The sequence below is a fragment of the Microcaecilia unicolor genome, chromosome 1 (genome assembly GCF_901765095.1).
Source record: "Microcaecilia unicolor chromosome 1, aMicUni1.1, whole genome shotgun sequence".
NCBI classification, from domain to species: Eukaryota; Metazoa; Chordata; class Amphibia; order Gymnophiona; family Siphonopidae; genus Microcaecilia; species Microcaecilia unicolor.
In genome coordinates, this window is record NC_044031.1 from 365460163 (window position 1) to 365483561 (window position 23399).

At 48.2% G+C, this 23399-nt stretch overlaps 1 protein-coding gene across 1 annotated transcript in view; it reads right to left on the bottom strand.

The window, feature by feature from the left end:
- The window catches only part of LPCAT1 (lysophosphatidylcholine acyltransferase 1), a 624443-nt gene that overhangs the window by 224326 nt on the left and 376718 nt on the right, over positions 1–23399 (bottom strand). Inside the window, 1 exon segment of the mRNA XM_030209843.1 lies at positions 14969–15051. Coding sequence (XP_030065703.1) covers positions 14969–15051 — 83 coding nt within the window.

Consider the following 23399-nt stretch of genomic DNA (forward strand, 5'->3'; position numbering starts at 1 on the left):
GGAATCAAACTCAAGGAAGTCCTACAACTTGGCCCTGGGCTCATCCTTGGTCTCCAAATCAAATGGGAAAGACTTAGCCATCTCCTTAATAAAGTCAGTAAAGTAGAGTTCCACTGGTGGCGACTTTCTCCTTTGGGTGGGTGGGGGAGGAATGATCTGAAGGAATAACAAGAGACCCCTCCTCAGAGAGGAACTCTGGTGCCATTTTAGACTCCCAGGAATGGTCCGAATCAGAATCAAAGAAATAATCTTCCCTGGGTGTCTGAGCCTGGTCCCGGCTCTATGGAGGCTGTGCACCTGTTCTGATTCCTTGGAAGGTGAGTGGACTTCATGGTGCAGGTGCTTCCTGGTACTGATGACTTTGATGCCCCTGTGCTCTCAATGCAATGCCTTAAGGGGTTCCGATGTCAATGCTTTTTAGCCTCCGCCTGACATCAGTGTTCCTCAGCATTGATGAAGACAATGTTGAATCCTTTCTTAACCTCGGGATGGGATTAAAGGATGCCCAAACCTGATGGCTGCTACTGATGCTGAGCCAGGCGGAGACTTCCTTGAGTGCAAAAAGCATGTTTGCCAAAGGGTAAAAAATAGGATTTCAAATGAAAGATCACTATCAAGGATAATCCCAAGTGTCTTCAGGTGTTACGTTCCTCACCTGGTGCCAGGCCAGCGCGGCCGATTCGCCGGCGAGTCGTGGTCCGGTGAAGATAGCCAGCCATCTTGGTGTTGGTTTAGCTTCAGGAAGGAAGGAGGGTCTGTTTCTGTTTCCTATTTCTGGCAGCCGTCAATCTGGTTGGATCAATGGCTGCAGCCATCTTGGATAGATCAGGCCCTGGGAAGCCATCTTGGAGTAACGAGGTCAGGAAGGAAGCCCATAATTGGACGTAGGCATCTCTGCTGATGGGGGCAGCCATCTTGTTTCAGCTGCACATGTTTAGGATTGATTCCTGCTCTATTTAAAGCCCTGCCTCCAGTCCTTTGTTGCTTCGGCCTCAATTGTTCTGAGGAGTTGCTGTCGGAGTGCTGTTCGCCGACTACTTCTGTTTCCTGTTTTCCTGTGTACCGGACCTAGGCTTGTTTTCTCGGATTATTCTTGTTTGCTGCCTGCCTTGACCCTGGACTGATTTTGACTATTCTTTGCCTGTTGGAGTACTAGTTCTGGACTGTGTCTGTTTCCTGCCAGCCTGGTCAGCGGCTGTGCAACCCCGCCGGTTCCAGAAGTCCTGGTGGTCACCTGCAGCTGGGAGCTCTACTCCCAGTGAACGGTGGTCGCTTCCCAGGTGAAGCTAGGGGTTGTCTGGCTGCCTGACTGAGTGCAGTGTCACTCCATCTCTGCCGTGCTCAGTCGAGGCACAGGGGCTCACTACTACCAGGTCATAACAGTAGGCCGAAGCCATGAGCTCGCCAGACGGTTCCGAGCTTCCTAAGCTGGCTCAAGCGGTACAGGAGCAGCAAGCACAGATAGCACGATTGTCCAATGTGCTGCAAAACATCTGCAATCAACGCCCAGCAGCAGGCTGCTGCGGGTCCGCCAGGATCTAGAGCGGAGGCTTCCACCGCACGTCTGCGTCTCCTGGAGCCACCGCGTTTTGATGGGACCCCGGCAGCCTGCAGGGGGTTCCTTAATCAATGTCAGATCTTGTTTGATTTACAGCCAGAGGCTTTTCCATCTGACAGAATTAAAGTGACTTATATTATTTCCCTGTTGTCCGGGGCCGCCTTGGCTTGGGCGTCTCCGTTGTGGGAACAGCGGAGTCTGATACTGATTAACCTGGAGGAGTTCTTGCGGCAGTTCAGGATGGTGTTCGGCGTACCTGGCCGACCATCTTCTGCCTCGGGAGAACTGCTGCGGATTCAGCAGGGCTCCGGGTCGGTTGGGGCATATGCCATCCGGTTCCGCACGCTGGCCGCGGAGCTCGGGTGGAACCAGGAGGCATTGACGGCCATCTTCTGGCAAGGACTGGACGGGCGAATCAAGGATGAGCTGGCTGGCCGACAGATTCCGGCCACGTTGAACTGCCTTATTGCTCTCTGCACAAGGATTGACATCCGATACCAGAAGCGAGCCCTGGAAGGGGGCATGTCGCGGTCAGGGCAGAGATCCAGAGGTCTGTCTCGTCATCCAGAAGCGCGTGAGTTCCATGAGGAGGGTTCGGAAGGAATCCAGGAGGAACCCATGGTAATGGGCCGACATCGCCTGTCCAGGGAAGAAAGAAAACATCGACTCCGAAATCGTCTGTGCTTATATTGTGGGGAGGCCGGCCATTTCTCAGGCAGTTGCCCAAGCAAGCCTAAGAGGTCGGGAAACGCTCCGGCCCCAGCCTCATGAAGGGAGTGGCTCTGGGCCGGTTGGCCTCCCTTCCAGACAATCTGCTCTCAGTCCCGGCCCTGCTCCAAGATGGAGAACGTCGAGTTCAGACTAGAGCCTTGTTGGACTCCAGGGCCGGAGGGAACTTCATTGACGCAGAGTTCCTGTCCCAGCTGGGAAGTCCCATGTTACCCTGTCAGCCGGTGCTCCGGGTCACCTCCATCCAGGGGGACAGTCTTCCCCGGGCTATTTCGCAGGTTACCACAGCTATCCATCTTCAGGTGGGGGCGCTGCATCAGGAGAAGATCAAGTTTCTGGTGCTCGCCCGAGCCATCCATCTGGTGATTCTGGGCCTACCCTGGCTCCGGCTGCATGCTCCTGTGATTGACTGGACCACCGGTGAGATTGGGCAGTGGGGTTCCCGATGCTTTGAACACTGCCTCCCGCACGTCAAGGCCCCTATGCCACTCTGCTCTGTGTCACTGCAGACCCCGCAGAAGGGGTTGTCTGGTTTACCCCATGACTATCAGGACTTCCAGGATGTGTTCAGCGCCCGGGCAGCGGATACATTACCCCCGCACTGGTCGTTTGACTGTGACTGTGCTATTGATCTCCTGCCAGGTTCAGAGCCACCTCGGGGGCGTCTGTACACGTTATCTCAGGAAGAGTCCCGTGTTATGAGAGAGTACATTTGGGAAAATCTCATCAAAGGGTTTATCCGGCCCTCTACTTCTCCTGCAGGGGCCGGGTTGTTCTTTGTGTCCAAGAAGGACGGGTCCCTTCGCCCCTGCATAGACTATCGGGGCCTGAACAAGATCACCGTTGAGAACCGGTATCCGCTTCCACTCATTCCGGAGTTGTTTGACTGCCTTCAAGGAGCCTGGATTTTCACCAAACTGGATTTGCGCGGGGCCTACAATCTGGTACGGATCCGTGAGGGGGATGAGTGGCTTTTAACACTCATAAGGGGCACTTTGAATACCTGGTCATGCCATTTGGACTCTGCAATGCCCCTGAGGTGTTCCAGAACTTCGTGAACTTCATTTTCAGGATCTATTGTACCCGTCTGTCATAGTGTAATTGGATGACATCTTGATCTTCTCTGCCTCACTGCCCAAGCATGTGTCTGAAGTCCACATTGTGCTTCAGCGACTCCGGGAGCATCGCTTATATGCTAAGTTGGAGAAATGTGCTTTCCACCAGCAGAGTCTTCCGTTCCTGGGATATGTGGTATCCTCCACCGGTTTGCAGATGGATCCTGGGAAGTTGACCGCGATCCAGGGCTGGCTGATACCCCAGGGTCTGCGGGCCTTGCAGAGGTTCCTGGGATTCGCCTATTACTACCGGCAGTTTATCCAGGATTATTCCCTCATCACGGCTCCTCTTACGGCCCTCACTAGGAAGGGAGCGGATGTCAAGAACTGGCCGCCAGAGGTGGTGGCTGCTTTTTCTACTCTGAAGAAGGTGTTCCTCTCAGCGCCAGTCCTCCGCAGCCCAGATCCTACTCAGCCCTTCCTAGTAGAAGTTGATGCTTCAGCCTTTGGGGTAGGGGCCGTGCTCTCCCAGACATCTGCTGCCGGTAAGAAGCGTCCCTGTTTCTTCTTCTCTCGCAAGTTTACCCTCGCGGAGCGGAATTATACAGTGGGGGATCGGGAGCTGCTGGCACTCAAGTTGGCTTTCGAAGAATGGCGCTTCTTGTTGGAGGGGGCCGCACATCCGGTCACAGTAATCACTGACCACAAGAACTTACTGTATCTCCAGAATGCTACCAGACTAAACCCTCGCCAGGCCCGGTGGTCTCTGTTTTTTGCGAGGTTCGGCTTCCGTCTGATATTCAGACCGGGAGAGAAGAACGTCCAGGCTGATGCCCTGTCTCGCAGCTTTGAGACTCCCGGGGACCAGGAGGAGCCTTACCCCATGTTAAATCCGGCCTGCATTCCTTACATACCCGGGGCCAGTGCCGGGTGCCAGAAAGCAGTAACCGTGGGGCTCCGCAGGAAGGTGTTGCGTTGGGGGCATGCTTACGGATTTGCAGGACACTTTGGGTTCCATAAGACCCTCCATCTGATCGCCCGGTCGTACTGCTGGCCTTGGATGGCGCAGGATGTGTTACATTATGTGTCTACCTGTCCGGTGTGTGCCAGGACGAAGAGTTCGCATCAGAAACCATGGGGTTTGATGCAGTCCATGCCAGTATCGCAGCAGCAGGGCCGTGCAAACCCGGTAAGCGGGGTAAGCACGGCAGGGGGGCGCCTGCCTTCAAGAGCACCGCGCCGCCCGGACCAATTGTATTAAAAAAACGTACCGTGTTGGCGCCTATGCGCATGCGCTGCTGCAGCCTTCCCATGCGTAGCGCTTGCTCTTTGCCATGCCCAGCTCTTCCCACGCGCTCGCGCCCTGTGTACGTAACACGTCTGTCCGATTTATTTGGACCGCCACCCGGTTTTGCCGTTCCGTCTGTGGACCGCGTTGGAGTGCTGAGAGCAGTGAGAGAGCCGCTGCTTGGATCCTCTGGGGAGGGGAGGTCAGCTGTCTGCGATGGAGCGGGTGAGTCACACCATTTTTGAAGGTATTGAGAGGAAAGTACCGGGGCTTCCACACACATTTCTGAAAGAAACTAATCTCCTCTGCTTGAAGGTTTGGAGGTGGCCAGGCCTGCTTGTCGGCAAATAGATGATAGTTTCCTTTTCTCTTTCCTCATACATCTTATTTCTAAAAACATCTTGATTATTTTCAGTCAAATTATTTTCTCCTGCCTGCTAAAGTTTTTGGATGTTATCAAAATGATTTCTGAAGGTCCACTGTTCCTAGAACAATTCACAGAAAGTTTCTGTGAATTGTTGTAGAAACAGTGGGCCTTCATAGAAAAATGGACTAGCAACCAGTAGTTGAGTTTACCAAAATTAGCTCTCCTGCCTGCTAAAGTTTTTTGATGTTATTAAAATAATGTAATTAACAATATAGAGATCAGAAAAGACTTCAGTTCTTTTGTGTATTTTTTAAAATCTGTCCCTGCTTTAAAATTACTAATTTCGTGAACATGAAAGCACGAAAAGCTAACACTCCATCTTTCAGCTCCTATTTCCTTTGCATCTTGTGCCACATGGGGCGGGGGGCACCAACCGATAGTCTGCAGGGGGGCACCAGAGACCCTTGGCACGGCCCTGCGCAGCAGCCCTGGGAGGACCTATCCATGGATTTCATCACTGATCTACCGGTCTCCCAGGGCAACACCGTCATTTAGATTGTAAGCTCTCTTGAGCAGGGACTGTCCTTCCCCATGTTTAAACTTGTACAGCGCTGCGTAACCCTGGCAGCGCTATAGAAATGCTAAGTAGTAATAGTAGTGGTAATTGACCGATTCTCCAGAATGGCTCACTTCGTTCCGATGAAGTCTTTGCCCACAGCAGCCAGCCTCGCCTCCAGTTTCATCACCCATGTTTTCAGGCTCCATGGACTACCTAAAAGGATAATAAGTGACCGGGGTTCCCAATTCACCTCTCGGTTTTGGAAGACCTTGTGTTCGGCTTTTGGGGTAACCACCCTTTTCTCATCAGCATACCACCCGCAAACTAATGGTATGGTGGAGCGAGTCAACCAGACGGTGAAGGCGTTCCTCCAGGCCTAATCTAATCAGCGTCAGGATGACTGGTCCACGCTGCTATCCTGGGCGGAATTCGCATATAACAACAGCCTGCACTCTGCCTCTCGCACTACACCCTTCCATCTCATCTTTGGGTGTCATCCACGACTACCTCCACCAATTTCTCCTACTGAGGTCTCACCTCTGGTACAGCCCACGGTTCGCACGCTTCGGGAGGCTTGGGACAAGGTCCAGGCACAACTGCGTCGGGCGGCCGTCAAGGCCAAGGAAACGTACGACCGCAGAAGACAAGCTGCTCCCACGTTCCAGCCAGGAGAGAAGGTGTGGTTAAGTACCCGGTATCTGAGGCTGCGGCTTCCATCTCTCAAGTTTGCCCCTCGGTTCATCGGTCCTTTTGCGGTACGCTCCAGGATCGGAGCGGTGATGTACCGGTTGCATCTGTCAGGGCAGCTGAGGGTGCATAATGCCTTCCACGTATCTCTTCTGAAGCCTTTCCGCAGGTCCAAGTGGCACCCGGAGCCCAAGAAGGTGGTGGTGCCAGAGAGCAATCCTGACCCTGAGTACGAAGTGGACCGGATCCTGGATTCGAAGCTGCGTGGTGGGAAGTTGTTCTACTTGCTGTCCTGGAAGCACTTCGGACCAGAGGACAACTCCTGGGAACCAGCAACCAATGTCCATGCTCCAGATCTGGTCCGTGAGTACCATTCTCTTCACCCTACTCGGCCCGGGCCAGGGAGAAGGGGGAGGATTTCGGGGGGCATACTGTTACGTTCCTCACCTGGTGCCAGGCCGACGCGGCCGATTCGCCGGCGAGTCGTGGTCCGGCGAAGATAGCCGGCCATCTTGGTGTTGGTTTAGCTTCAGGAAGGAAGGAGGGTCTGTTTCTGTTTCCTATTTCTGGCAGCCGTCATCTGGGTTGGATCAATGGCCACAGCCATCTTGGATAGATCAGGCCCTGGGAAGCCATCTCGGAGTAACGAGGTCAGGAAGGAAGCCCATATTTGGACGAAGGCATCTCTGCTGATGGGGGCAGCCATCTTGTTTCAGCTGCACATGTTTAGGATTGATTCCTGCTCTATTTAAAGCCCTGCCTCCAGTCCTTTGTTGCTTCGGCCTCAATTGCTATGAGGAGTTGCTGTCAGAGTGCTGTTCGCCGACTACGTCTGTTTCCTGTTTTCCTGTGTACCGGACCTGGGCTTGTTTTCTCGGATTATTCTTGTTTGCTGCCTGCCTTGACCCTGGACTGATTTTGACTATTCTTTGCCTGTTGGAGTACTAGTTCTGGACTGTGTCTGTTTCCTGCCAGCCTGGTCAGTAGCTGTGCAATCCCACTGGTTCCAGAAGTCCTGGTGGCCACCTGCAGCTGGGAGCTCAACTCCCAATGAACGGTGGTTGCTTCCCAGGTGAAGCTAGGGGTTGTTTGGCTGCCTGACCGAGTGCGCTGTCACTCCATCTCTGCCGTGCTCAGGCGGGGCACAGGGGCTCACTACTACCGGGTCATAACATCAGGTGCAATGTCAGAGATCCTGTCTGTCACAAAAGAATGGGTGCTGCTTGTGGTACAGCAGTGCTACCAGTTATCCATAAAGCCTGATATTTGCTAAGATTAAGAAATATGCAATAAGAAAAGCCATGAAGAGATCTTGATAAGACATTTGCAAAGCAAGGTAGGGTCTGCAGTATCACTGTCATTACAGCACTGCACACCAGGATCTCCACATCAAGGAACAGTGCCAGGGCAGCACTGGGGCCCCAGTAACACTGACTCTAGAACAGTGAGGTTGTTCGGGAGCACAGTGATGTTCTTCCTCGGAGGCCACGCCAGTTGCCAACCCGAATCAGACCACGCAACCACCGACTTGCACCTGACCTGCAGCCTCTGAATCAAACAACAGAGAGGGCACACGGTCGAGAGAAGCCACAAGAGGCAGTACAGTTGGCTATAGTGCTAGTTCGCTGAACAGGACGGGAGAGACAGCTGCAGTCGGAAAGTGTTGCAATCCTGTGATTCAGAAGCCTGGTTGATGCGCCCGCAACCTGCAGAGGCAAAACCCTTGTGGCTCATGTAATCGGGGCATTAATTTCATCAGCCCCACCAGTCCATAAATTTTCCTTGTGTCTTGACCAGCCAATATGGTGACTAACCTCTTTGGTTTAGGACTGGACCTCAGCAGCAGCAGCAGCAGTGGAGGTCATTCAAGGGCACTGCTGCCATGTGGTGAAAGCCTAATTTGTAACAGCATCTGGGCACTAGGATTCCATTACAGACTGGTAATATAACCAGGTATATTTACACAGCCATAGACCTGGTGTAACTACAGTCACAAAAATATGACAAAGATGAGCCAGGGTCATCCAAGAGTGAGAGGGAGAAGGACGGGAAAGGCGACTCCAGGTAAAGAATGAAAACGAACACCTATAATCCAGGGCTGAGGCGAGAGAAAGATGGGAAGTGGACTCTAGGTAAAGAACGCCACCTGAACTCACACAAGCCCACATACTCACACGCACACACACAGAAAAAGCAGGTAAATATCTCCCCCCAAAAAAATTGGCGTTTCCACATGGGTCGCATTAAGGTGAACAAAATCTTCCCATTTTTGCTGTACATATTTAAGGAAGTGTTGATCCGAACTCAGGTAGGCTGGAAAACGCCAATTTGCTCCACTGCTGCTGTGCATCCCCGTGTCTGGATCAATCCAAATAATTCACGGTCTGTCATCATTATAGACTCAAGTTCTGTCTTGTTTACTCATGAGAAAAGGGCAGTGGAGAGTAGAATATAATCAATACGTGACAACATTCCATGGGCTTTAGAGACTTGTGAATAATCTTGCTCAGTGGGATGCAATAAACACCAGGCGTCAACCAAGCCCAGAGCACCAGTTAAACATGGAACGCCACAATCTGATCAATGCCCCCCCTCCCCCCACTTGGAAGCCCGTTGAGCGGTCTACTACCGAGTCCATCATATGATTGAAATTGCCTAACAAAATTAAGGGTATCGCAGGGTCTGTAAGCCTGGGGGGGGGGCAGAGGCTTATCTTCATGTTTGGGGGGGGAGGGTCTTGCAGGGGGCGTCTTTTTGGTGGTGGAGGAAAGGAGGGAACATTGGTGAGGGGGGAGATGGGGCTCATGGGCTTTGGTAAAAAAAAAAAAAAAAAGTTATGCGGGACCTGTCCTGATATTCAGCAGGGGCCGCATAACTCTTATGCAGACCTGGCTGAATATTGGCCAGATCCACATAAGCTCTGGGTGGCCCAACATGTTCATTCTGATTTGAAGCATATACCACAAGTGAAACTTAGTGTTTGGCAAGGTGACCTTCAGCAATAGGTATCTTCCATACACATCCTGTAATACTGGGACAATTGTACATATCAATGTTTTGCAGACAAGCACTGCCACTCCCACCCTTCGATTAGTGGAAGAGGAGTGGTATACCACCCCCACCCAACCCCTTGCAAGCTGCTTGTGCTCAGCTCCACTTGTGTCTCTTGAAGACATGCTATGCCACTGTGATATCAATTCAATTGTGTTAGGATCTTATTCCAATTGATCGGGCAGGTGATGCCAGACATGTTCAAGGCCACCACACGCACAGAGGCATTCGGTCTACAAGGCATGAAATGGGACTTGGTAGCTTGCAAAAAGTTACATGTACAAATCCTAGGGGCACCCAGCCTCACCCCCAGGATCAAAGCCAAAAACATCAGTGAAATATGCATAACCACTGAGTGCCAATATGAAAAACAACACACCCAACCTTCCCCTCCCACCCTCTTGTACATTGCTTCCCAATGCCAAACGCCATTTCCCCTTGCATATGTCACACCCAACCACGTGATGCAATGTAGCAGGTCACGCATATGATGCCTCCCGGGCTTCCCCATCCAACTGAATTCAATTAGGTCTACTACCAAACTCCTTTTGCAACAGAATAAAACAAACCAATTGTACCATTACAATAATTCTCCGCAAATGTGCAATATACTGTGAACTTAAACGGAGTAATAACAGAGATGGATAGTCACGGCCATCTCAAATCTCAAGGAGGCCTACCTGCACATCCCATGCCTTTGTTAGTTTACTGTTTGAACTTAATAATAAAAAAAAGCATGTTCCCACAGTGCAAAACTGAGAAAGATATTCTGACATATGCCTCCGATTAGCAATGAAAGCTCCTCCACACATAAAAGGCCTCATGCTGCTTCTTATGAGGATGCTCCAAGAGTCAAGAGAAATTTCTGAGCCATTCAATACTATCAGAACTGTAGGAGTATTTATCTGAGATCTCACCTTTGCTGGTCTTGGCCTCTACAGCCCTTCTGTTATAACAATATGGATTACAGCTTGGCCTGTATGCATCAGTAACCAGCTTTGTCAAAGGAACATTACTGCTAAGCACAGCATGATGACTTCATCCAAGGACATATTCTGTGTGCAAACTGGCTGCTATCTCCTGGGAAGACAGGAGGAGAGAAACACACATGGCTCCAGGAGTATGTGAGCAGACAGGGAGGTTTGCTTGTTGTTGATACGAGAACAAAGGCTTGCTTCTTGACCATGAAGCTGGCTGGACATTATTACACCATCTCTGATTGGTCCATAGGTATCATCTGACCCTTGGATACAAATAGTTTGGACTGAAGAGGAAGAAGACAGGGAGATGACCAAAAGACTTGCAGGCGGATAGAAGGCTCTGAATGAGCTAGAGACTGATTTTCCTTAACATCAGTGAACTGCATACCTTGGAACAAATTCACAAGATTTGCTCAGCTCAAAGGATTCCAAGATGGCGTTGTGAATGGACGCACCTGTGTTAGCTCCTGGAAGTTGCTCTGTTTGTAGGTCCTCTACAGCACCTCTGTCGCCTCATTAAGCATGGGGAAACGGAGGGGAAAAGTGAAGGAACATCCCTCAGCTCCTGTGACTTCTTCAGCCATGAGGCAGACAACTTTGCAATTTTTCAGACAGCAACCAGGTCCTCAGGGCTTTTCGACCCCCTCTGCAACTCGCAGCACTTCGGTGTCGATTAAGAATGGAAACGGGGGGGGGGGGGGGGGGGGGGGCTTCCCTGAGCCCCGTGGAATGAGTTGCTCCACCCCAGCCTGGAGGGGAGTTGCTGGCAGCTCTGATAGGGAAGGAAGCCAAAGGGGCTCAGCCCGACCTGTTTGAGGGAATGTCTGCAGTAACGGAGGCTGAATCTCAACGCGGAGAACTATTGCTACAATCAGCTTCAAAGGTATTGCCTCAGGATATAGTTTCTAAACTTGCTTGTGTTGAAGATCAACCTCACCCTTCTCCAGCCATTAGTGGTGTGAATAGACCAGCAACTGTGATATTAGAGTCACTATGGGATATGGTTTACAGCATTCACACTTCTATGCAAACTACTTTAAAAATGAAAACTTCTGACATAAAGACTCTTTCTGAGGCTGCCCTGCTTCAGACGCAAAAGACTGCACAGCAAACCTTAGATTTGGAGACTGTGAATATTAAAATTCAAGAAATGGAATCTGTAGAAACGGCTTTGGTTAAGGATAATAATTTCCTACATAAAAGATTGGAGTACCTAGAAAATCAGACTAGAAGATTAAACCTCAGGTTTCTTAATTTTCCCAAATCGCCTTTAACTTCCCCTTTGGACATGGTTAAAAAATATATGATTGATATTCTTGGAATGGATAAGGACTCACTGCCTCCCCTTGCTCGGGCTTATTACATCAGGAGTGGTGGAGTGGTGGAAGAAAATCCCCCGATAGCAGGGGAAGGAATGGATCTTACTTCTTTCCTTGAAAGTTCATTGGAGATAATTACTCAGAGGTTGACTCTGCTTGTTACTTTTGTGCTGGAGCCTGACAGGAATGCCATATTAAGGCTTTCCTTGAGACACTTAGAAAATCTGTTTTTGGGCTCAAAAATTTGTATTTTTCCTGATCTCTCAAGGCCTACACAGATGAGACGGAGGGCCTTTTCGGAACTCCGCCCTAGGGTGGTGGCACTGGGAGCAACTTTTATATTACGTTTTCCTTGTTATTGTAATGTAATGCTTGAGGGTAAACAGTTTCAATTTGTAGACCCAAAACAGTTAAAACAATTTCTAGATGCTAGAGTGGAATTGAATGTTGTGTGCCCTCCCTAAATGCAGGCTGGGGTCTGAACCAGAGGTTGCAACCACTAGTCCTTAATTATTGCTATATGTTTTACTTTAAATTCTAAATTCTTGGATTCCAAAATTTCCTAAACTTGTGGACAGAAAGGCTGTTAATGATATTTCTCTATTTTTTATTTTTGCCTTTTGTATAAATGCCGATTGCATATTCACGTATTGTGATGATATATGGAAATATATGAATAAAGAAATAATAAAAAAAAAGATTTGCTCAGCTACAGTTTATGGCCTTACTTATGACTGTGTAATCTGTGTCCAGAAGACAGATCTCTGACTTCATTCCTGGACTGAGACTCGCTGAGAGACTTCAGCTTCAGTCTACGAGGAGGAGTCCGCTTTCCCACCATTGGAAGTTTGCCACAGACTGCAGGATGAGATAACAGGATTTACTTCCTATGGTCATGGGGATAATTAGTTCTTTGCTTTATCTGTGACAGATGGGTTATGTCATGACTTATGGTCTATGAATTTAGCTAACGGTATTTTGCATAAGACGTGTGGTGTAACTTCTAATGCTAATCATTAGGATATCAGTATTGTAATTTACTTTTTTTTTTTTTTTGTTACATTTGTATCCCGCGCTTTCCCACTAATGGCAGGCTCAATGCGGCTTACATATTGTATACAGGTACTTATTTGTACCTGGAGCAATGGAGGGTTAAGTGACTTGCCTAGAGTCACAAGGAGCTGCCTGTGCCTGAAGTGGGAATCGAACTCATTTCCTCATGACCAAAGTCCACCACCCTAACCACTAGGCCACTCCTCCACTCCACCTTGACATTTGTAACCCACATTTTCCCACCTTTTTGCAGGCTCAATGTGGCTTATATATTACCGTTAACAGCGTTAGCCAATTCCGGTCTAAACAAATACATGGTATGAATGAATACAAAGTGATATTGTGGTAGAATGAGGTACATGTATGGTAAGTACAGTTGGGAGGAACTTAGAGAGGGAAAGGGGGAAGAAGAGTCAGGTAATTGGTTGTGTAATCACTCATTTAGTTAGTCCATTAGGATAATCATATTCCATTGTCTATATTTTGGGTGATAATCTATTTTTTATAGCAAGTTATTGTATTTTGCTTGGCATTTTGCTTTACAACTATTTATATATATATTTCCTTACTTAATAAATAATATATATTACATCTGTGGCATTGTTCCTTTTTACAACGACTAATTAGTCATTGGGATAAAGAGGTAGTACGCTCCCCTAGACACGAGTCCAGAATAATTGCTATTTAGTAGTGTTCTGACAGCTAAGTACCTCTGGAAACCTACAGAACACTTATCATATTAAATTTTCCAAGTGCCATTATTAAAGACTTTTAATACGGCTGGATTAATGCATATGGAACACGTACAGGGTTCTGCCAATTTGGCACATACCGAGTGGAAGTCCTTGCGTTTATACTGTAAAGTCGCAGAAAATCTTGGGACAGACGGACAGGTCTCTCATGATAAGAAGAGAGTCACAACAAGTTTATATTGCTTTAAGGTATGGACTTTATGAAGATAATTATGAAATTTTGCAATGACACCCAGGGTCTATTGTCTCCCACCTTTTTCTGACTGATGAAGTGCCCATTCTAGGCGCACTGGGCCCCATTTTCTCTGCTAGTGGCAGCCTCTCCAGCCAAGTTTCCAGCTCAGATATCAGATTCATATCAATGGTAGTTTCTAGGATTCCCAGAAAATGCAGGTTATCACGTCATGAATGATTTTCAAGATCTTCTAGTTTCGCTGACTGAATCAGGGCCTTCAGTGCTATCACTTCCGCCGCTGTTCCACCGGTAATGTCTTCCAAGGTGGAGACTCCAGATTCTAACTCGGTGGTGCATTTGGCCAGTTCTGTTAGTAGCAATTCAAACCAAGTAGTATGATTCAACAGACATTCCAATTTGCTCCAACGCTTGCTCGATGGTGTGTTGCAAATCAGAGCCAGAGATGAGGCTGTTAATTGCATGACCTCACCTGCAATCGGGGACACCATCTTTTCATCTCCTTGCTTACTTCAAGTGAGCTCTGCCCATGAAGGTTTCGCAGGTCAGGAGTCACTCATTCTTTCTAAAAATTTGTCCATAGATTTAGTCTAAGTCTGGTTTACTCGGGGCATACCAATCTATCAATGGAAATAGTCAAAATATCATCAAAAGTGGACGGCGAGCCCAAAAGCTCAGCAGGCACATGTCCTCCTGTAGCTTACAGCATTACATGACCCTCCATGTAAATATTTTAACTCTTCTAGGCAGCAGTCCTGGAAATTTTCTTTGGGAGTAGAGTAGCTGCCTAATGGCTAGTGCAGTGGGCTGAGAACCAGGGGATCTGGATTTTATTCCTACTGCAGCTCTTTGTGATCACTTTAATCTCCATTGCTTCATGTACAAAAACTTTGATTCTGAGCCCACTAGGGACTGATAAAGTACCTGTAAATAACATGTAAACTGATTTGCTTGAACCACAGATATGCAACCTATCAAATTAATAACCCTTACCCTTTGCCATAGGTGGGGCCTTATAGGTGAATGACTGTGTATTAATCCTGCCCCCTTTCAGGCATGCAACAAAAAACAAAAAAACCTATATACGAGATGTTGGTTAATTGAGGACTGAATAATGAGATGAATTATGCTTGTGTTGACGGGTGTTGGCCGTCCACTCTTGATGGGAATCATTTACACATTTTCAAAAGTTATTTAATTCTCAGGTTGGTAAAAACTACCCTAGCCCTAAATTCCCAATAAACAGCAATTAAGAAGAAGGGACCAGAATCATTCTATCAATAATTAAAAAGGACTTCCCATGCTACTTGCAATAAAAGAAAATAAGGAAAAATCTTCCATAGTGCAATATTAGGAAATGCATAACAATACACTTACTTTGCCATTAAGCATCTCACATTGGTTGCATACAAAGTTGGATTTTTCTTTTCCTCTTCTGAAGGTATGTAAATTGGAAGAAACTGTGCATAGGAAAAATTACATTACACTAAGTACATCTAAATAGAACAGTTTTAAACCTTTGGCAAAATCCTTACTGAACAAGATGTGGGAAAAGCAATTTTAAAAGCCATTTCACCAAGTAAAATAGTGCATTACCTGCAGGAAAGCGAAGATACTTACCTGTAGTGGGTATTCTCCAAGGACAGCAGACTGATTGTTCTCACATGTGGGTTGACGTCTGCATCGGCCCAGGAAATGGCAAATTTTCACCGGCAAAATTTAAAAGTTTTGCCAGAGTCTTCTGGCACGCATGCAGCGCGCGCAGGTGTGGACAACTTCCCGCCCGTAGCGTGAGCGTGCCTCCTCACTTTAATCAAAAAACATAAATACAAATAAACAACAACAAATCCAAAGGATTCGCTTTCTCCAAGGACAAGCAGGCTGCTTGTTCTCACATGTGGAGTATCCCTAGCACCCAGGCTCACTCAAAATAATGAACATTGGTCAATTGGGTCTCGCAACGGCAATGACATAACATAGATTGACCTGAAACCATAAACAACTAACAGAGTGCAGCCTGGAACAGAACAAAATTGGATCTAGGGGGGTGGAGTTGGATTCTAGACCCTGAACAGATTCTGCAGCACTGACTGCCCAAACCGACTGTCACTTCGGGTATCCTGCTGAAGGCAGTAGTGAGATGTGAATGTATGGACTGATGACCATGTTGCAGCCTTGCAAATCTCCTCAATGGAGGCTGACTAAGTGAGCCACTGACGCCGCGCCATGGCTCTAACATTATGAGCTGTGACATGGCCCTTCAGAGTCAGCCTAGCTTGGGCATAAGTGAAGGAAATGCGATCTGCTAGCCAACTGGAGATTGTGCGTTTTCCGATGGCGACTCCCCTCCTGTTGGGATCGAAAGAAACAAACAACTGGGCGGTCTGAAGGACTTTGTCCGTTCCATGTAAAAGGCCAATGCTCTCTTGCAGTCCAAGGTATGCAAGCTGCTTTCACCAGGGTGGGCATGAGGACGGGGAAAAATGTTGGCAAGACAACTGACTGGTTCAGATAGAACTCCGACACCACCTTCGGCAAGAACTTAGGGTGCGTGCGGAGGACTACTCTGTTGTGATGAAACCTGATATAAGGTGCATTCACTACCAAGGCCTGAAGCTCTTTGACCCTACGAGCTGAAGTAACAATCACCAAGAAAACGACCTTCCAGGTCAAGTACTTCAGATGGAACGAATTCAGTGGTTCAAAAGGAGCTTTCATCAGTTGGGTAAGAACGACGTTGAGATCCCATGACACTGGTGGAGGTTTGACAGGGGGCTTTGACAAAAGCAAACCTCTCATGAAGCGAACAACTAAAGGCTGTCCAGAGATAGGCACTAATCGCACTAAGGTGAACTCTTACGGAGTTGGTCTTGAGACCAGACTCTGACAAGTGTAGAAGGTATTCAAGCAGGGTCTGTGTAGGACGAGAAAGAGGATCTAGGGCCTTGCTGTCACACCAGACAGCAAACCTCCTCCATTTGAAAGAGTAACACCTCTTTGTGGAATCTTTCCTGGAAGCAAGCAAGACACGGGAGACACCTTCTGAAAGACCCAAGGAGGCGAATTCTAAGCTCTCAACATCCAGGCCGTGAGAGCCAGAGACTGGAGGTTGGGAAGTAGAAGCGACCCCTTGTTCTGAGTGATGAGGGTTGGAAAACACTCCACGGTTCTTCAGAGGACAACTCCAGAAGAAGAGGGAGCCAAATCTGACACGGCCAGAAGGGTGCAATCAGGATCATGGTTCTGCAGTCTTGCTCGAGTTTCAGCAAAGTCATCCCCACCAGAAGTATGGGAGGATACGCATAGAGAAGGCCTGTCCCCCAGTGTAGGAGAAAAGCATCTGACACTAGTCTGTCGTGGGCCTGAAGCCTGGAACAGAACTGAGGGACCTTGTGATTAATTTGAGTGGCAAAAAGATACACCAAGGGGGTGCCCCACGCTCGGAAGATCTTACAGAGTACTCCCATGTTCAGTGACTACTCATGAGGTTGCATTATACTGCTCAGCCTGTCAGCCAGACTGTTGTTTACGCCTGCCAGATAAGTGGCTTGCAGAAACATGCCGTGATGGCGCGCCCGAAGCCACATCTGAACGGCTTCCTGACACAGAGGGCGAGATCCGATGCCCCCCTGCTTGTTGGTGCAATACATGGCAACCTGTCTGTCTGAATCAATATGATTTGGTTGGACAGCCAGTTTCTGAAAGTCTTTAGAGCGTTCCAGATCGCTTGCAATTCCAGGAGATTGATCTGCAGACCTTTTTCCTGAAAGGACCAGGCTTCTTGAGTGTGAAGCCCATCTACATGAGCTCCCCACCCCAGGAGGGATGCATCCGTCGTAAGCACATTTTGTGGCTGAGGAATTTGGAATGGACGCCCCAAGGTCAGATTGGATCGAATCATCCACCACTGCAGAGAATACCGGAAGCCGGTGGACAGTTGGATTACATCCTCTAGACTCCCTGCAGCTTGATACCACTGGGAAGCTAGGATCCACTGAGCTGATCTCATGTGTAGACGTGCCATGGGAGTCACATGAACTGTTGAGGCCATGTGCCCCAGAAGTCTCAACTTCTGCCGAGCTCTGATCTGTTGAGACGCTGAAACCATGGACATCAGGGACAGGAGGTTGTCTGCCCTTGTCTCGGGAAGATAAGCTCGAACTGTCTTTGTGTTCAACAGGGCTCCAATGAATTCCAACTTTTGGACCGGAATGAGATGGGACTTGAGGTAATTGATTACGAACCCCAGTAGTTCTAGCACCTGAATAGTCATTCGCATGGACTGCTGAGCGCCTGCCTTCGAGGTGCTCTTCACCAGCCAATCATCGTGATAAGGGAACACATGCACGCCCAATCTGCGCAGCGACTACCGGCAGGCACTTTGTGAATACTCTGGGTGCAGACGCCAGACCAAAAGGCAGCACACAGTATTGAAAGTGCTGAGTTCCCAGCTGAAATCGAAGGTACTTCCTGTGAGCTGGAAGTATCGAGATGTGTGTGTAAGCATCCTTTAAGTCCAGAGAGCATAGCCAATCGTTCTCGTGAATCATGGGAAGAAGGGTGCCCAGAGAAACCATCCTGAACTTTTCTCGAACCAGAAATTTGTTCAGACCCCTTAGGTCTAGGATGGGACACATCCCCCCTGTCTTTTTCTGCACAAGGAAGTACCTGGAATAGAATTCCAGCCCTTCTTCCCCTGGTGGAACGGATTCAACCGCACTGGCCTTTAGAGTGGTGGAGAGTTCCTCTGCAAGTACCTGCTTGTGCTGGGAACTGTAAGAATGAGCTCCCAGTGGGCAATTTGGAGGTTTGGATTCCAGATTGAGGGTGTATCCTAACTGGACCCACCAGTCGGAGGTTATGAGAGGCCACCTTAGGTGAAAAAACATCAACCTCCCCCCAATCGGCAAGTCGTTCGGTACGGACACTTTTATTGAGGCTATGCTGAACTGGTGCCAGTCAAAAGCCCGTCCCTTGCTTTTGCCGGGGAGCAGAATGGGCCTTAGTCGCACGCTGTTGACAAGAACGCTGGGGTTGAGCTTGGACAGGCTGCCAAGAAGCAGGAGTGTACCTACGCCTAGAATAGGTATAGGGAGCACTCCTCATCCTGCCAGAAAGCCTCCTAGATGAGGAGGCAGTAGCAAAAGGCGCCTGGTGGGAAAGAGAATCCATAGCATCACTATGCTTCTTGATTTGATCAACTAGATCCTATACTTTTTCACCAAAACATTGTCCCCCTCCCCCCCGGCAAAGTACATCCGCCATTCACTGCTGGACAGAATGAACCAGGTCAGAGACACGCAGCCGTGAAAGTCTGCGCATCACTATACCAAAAGTGTCAAAAGTACCACCGGCCAGGAACTTGCGACATGCCTTCTGCTGCCTGACCACCTGGCGAAAAGGCTTGGCCAGCTCCGTAGGGAGTGCATCAACCAAGCTGGACAGTTGACGGATCGAGTCCCGCAAGTGTACGCTCATGAAGAGCTGGTATGACTGGATCTTGGCCGCGAGCATAGCAGCCTGATACGTCTTCCTTCTAAAAGAATCAAGAGTCCTAGCTTCTAAGCCTGGGGACGCCGAAGCATAATCTTTAGTACTCCTGGCTCTCTTGAGGGCAGAGTCCACCACCATGGAATTTTGGGGTAACTGAGACCTCATCAACCCAGGTTCACCGTGGATTCAATACTGGGATTCAGCTTTTTCGGGACCACGGGACCAGACAGAGGGGCTGACCAGTTTCACATTAGGACTTCCTTCAGTACCTTATGCAGAGGAACTGTGACAGCCTCTTTAGGTGGAGAATAATCATCCAAGACCTCGAGCATCTCAGTCCTGGGCTCATCCTCAACCTCCACAGGTAAAGGAATAGTCATAGCCATTTCGCGGAGAAAAAAGGAAAAGGACAGACTCTCCGGTGGAGATAGACTCCTTTCTAGCGGAGGGCAAGGATCAATGGGAATCCCAAAGGACTCATCAAAAGAGAAGTACCGGGGATCCTCATCTGACTCACACGAACGCTCCTGCTCAGTGTCGGATAAAACCTGAGTTAAGGTGCTTCGACACTGGACCTGCCTCGACGCCGAGGAACGATGTCCTCTATGGCAATGTCGAGGGGCCGATGCCCTGTCCAACTGCGGTGAAGCTGCCTCCACCGACGTCAAAGTGGAGTCGACCTGGGTGGCAGCCAACGTGGATGCCACAAGCGGCATCGCTGTCGGGGACCTCAGAGGCAGATACAGAAGGCGCAAGCACCCCCGACACCGAAGCGGACTGTCGTAGTAGTCCCTCCAGAAGTTCTGGAAACAAGGCCCGGATGTGCTTGTCGAGAGCCGCCATCGGAGAAGGCTGCGGGATCGGAGGAACAGGCAGTGTAGAATCCGTGGATGCTCGGGAGCAGGTACCGGGCTGCTAGGAGACCGACGCATCGGCACCTCCTGTATTGAGGGGGAGCGATCCTCTCTGTGCCGATGCTCCTCGGGTGCCGACTCTCTCGACACCTCGGAGCTCCCGGTACCGTGTGTCGAAGGAGAACGACGACGGTGCTTCTTCGCCTTCGCTCGATGCCCGTCATCGAGACTCCTTGGTACCGAGGAGGATGTGGAATCCTCATGTCTCCTCGGGGCCGGGTCCGAAGAAGGTTGGTCCCGGGGGGGGGGGGGGGGGGGGCCTGCATAACAGGAGGTCTCAAGGCAACTGGAGATCCACTCGACGCCTCATTGCTCCCAGCGCGAGTTGGTCTCTCAGCAGCCATTACCTTTCTTCCCGATGCCGACCTCGGTACTGATGTCGAAGGACTGGACTGAGCCCCCAAAAGTTTTTCTCGTTGGGCTTCTCAAGATGCTTGGGTCCATTTCTTCATAAGAAGACACAGACTACAAGCGGCTGGGCTATGGTCGGGGCCAAGGCACTGGATACACCAGGCGTGGGTATCGGTACCTGAGATAGTCCGGCTGCACCGCATACAATGCTTGAAGCCGCTGGGTGTCTTCGATGACATGGAAGGAAAAACGGATTTGGCAAAATCAAACAACGCGATTGTGCCAAAAAAGAGAAGGGCACAAAAAGAGAGAAAGCCCAACCTCGCAGCCTAAAGGCCGGCCATGTTGAAAAGAAAGTAAACTTAAAATAGAGGAAAAAATACTAAAAGTAACTACAGGAAGTTTTGGAAAGAAAATGACTAAAAGAAGAAAAGAAATAAAAGAAAGTCGTCAGACTCTGTTCCTGCGCCAAGAACAAGAGCAGAAAAAATCCTGTCACCTCGTCGCGGACAAAAAAAGAACTGAGGAGGCATGCTCACGTGACAGGCAGGAAGTCGTGCGCACTGAACGCACACCAGAAGACTCTGGCAAAACTTTTTAATTTTGCTGGTGAAAATTTGCCTTTTCTTGGGCCAACGCGGACGTTGACCCACATAATAAGCCATATGGGAACAAATTTGTTCCCATATGGAAACATTGGGCACTAATGGGTTAAGGAACTAAAGGGCCTTTTTACTAAGGTGCAGTAGGCCTAAAGCAGAGAGGAACTACTGCAGGAAGCGCTGAGGCATCCCATGGTACTTTGGCCATCAGTGCACGCTACTCCCGCAGTAAAATATTTTTATTTTTTGCCACAGGAGGCACGTCTGGGGGCGGTGATTAGGTGTGCTTGTGCTAATCTGGTAGCGTGGGCACATGATCGTGCGCTACCCTTACAGCCTCCTAAATAGGTTGCGGTAAGGGCTCTCAGCAGTAATGGCCACACGCTAATTGGGAAAACAGCGCGTTGCCATTAAAAGAAAAAAATTACTGCAGTCATTTTTCAGCCAAACTAGAAAGTGGCCGGAGCTTGCAGAGATCTACATGCTGATCACAACACCGGCCACTTTCTTGCATGACTTGGTAAAAAGACCCCTAAGTTTTTTCCTTTCCCAGGAGATGTCCTACACCACAGTTTATAAATTCAAAAAATTTTGCTAAGCAAGTACCTCATGTTGACACACACAGTTTTCTACAGAAGAATTTGATTGCTCTAAGAGAATGCAGGGGGGTCACTTTGGACAATCACTCTTCAGTGTGTTCTATCAACAATTTATTATGAAATAATTAACAAGACATTTATTTGCCACACTCTTTAGCCATTTCCTAGGTCAGTGACTTTGAAAAGTGTTTCTTGAGCTATTCCTGGAGTACCCCATAGCCATTTTCAGGACATCTACTTTGACACATACACTACTTCCATTCAGTTAAACCTCTCTCATGTACATTCATTGTGTACATCCTGAAAGCTAAATTAGCTAGAGGGATACTCCATGAATGACTTGAAAAACAGTAACTTACATACCAGCAGACAACACCAAGTTGCTTACATATAACAGGAACTCTTCTTAGAAGCAGAATAATGTTACAGAAGTGGGTGATGTCATCTAACTGTACGGACATAAATAAACTTTCTCAGACCTCAGAAAAGACTTTACTGACAATGAAGGAAGAGAGACAGTGAACTATCTGCAATCCAGTGGGTTGCAAGATACAAAGCAGCATAGTTTTTACCAGGGAAAAACTGTGTCAAACAAATCTGATAAATTTGATCAACTTGATGACTAGAGAATTAGATCAAGGGCATGAGCAGGAGACAGTTTACTTTGATTCCAGCACATCTTTCTTATCGTCTTACACAGAAGGCTCATAAAACAAATGAGCAGCTTGAGGATGGGTCTCAATGTAGTGAACTGGATTAGATTTGGTTGACTGAAAAATGACATAGGGTAGTATTAAATAAAATTAACTCAGAAGAAAGGCAAGTAGTGGAGTGCTTCAGTGACTGATCCTGGGGCTGATTTTGTTTAATTTATTTGTAAACAGCTTGTTCAGGAACCAAAAAGAGGGAGAACAAGTCTAGACTTAGTCTTTAGTGGAGGAGGTAATGGTGCTGGGGCCACTTGATAGCAGTGATCATAACAAGCTCAGATTTCATATAATCTCTGAATAAGTACATAAAGGAAATCTGATATGTTAGCATTTAACTTTCAAAAAGGAGACTGCTAAAATGAGCAGAAAGGTAATAAAAAATAAAACAAAACAGAGGAGCAGCTGCAAAGGTCAAAAATTTACATCACGTGTAAATGCTATTCAAAATTACCATTCTGGAAGCCCAGAACAGATGTATTTCATGTACTAACAAATAAGAGAGGAAAGCCAAACAACAGCCGGCGTGGTTAAAAAGTGAGGTGAAGGAAGCTATTCGACGCTAAAAGAAAATCCTTCATAAAATGGAAGAAGGACCAGACTCAAAATAATAGGAAACAGAAGAAGGAATGGCAAGTCAAATGCAAAGCGCTGATAAGGGAGGCAGAGAAAGACTTTGAAACAAAGATTGCGTTGGAAGCAAAACACATAGTAAAACCTTTTTAAGGTAAATTAGAAGCAAGAAGTGGTACCAGAATCAGTTGGACCACTAGATGATCTAGGGGCACTCAGGGAAGACATGGCCATAGCGGAGAGATTACATGAATTCTTTGCTTCGGTCTTCACTGAGTAAGATGGGGAACAGATACTAGTGCCAGAAATGGTATTGAATGCAAATGAGTCAGAGAAACTGAAACAAACCTCTGTAAACCTGGAAGATGTAATGAGCCATTTTGACAAATTGAAGAGTAGCAAATCGCCTTGACTGGATGGTATACATCTCAAATTACTGATATAATTGAAAAATGTTTGCTGAGCTATTGTTAGTAATTTATCTTTAAAATCCAGCATGGTACCGGAAAATTGGAGGGTGGCCAATGTAACATCAATTTTTAAAAAGGGTTCCAGAGGTGATTTGGAAA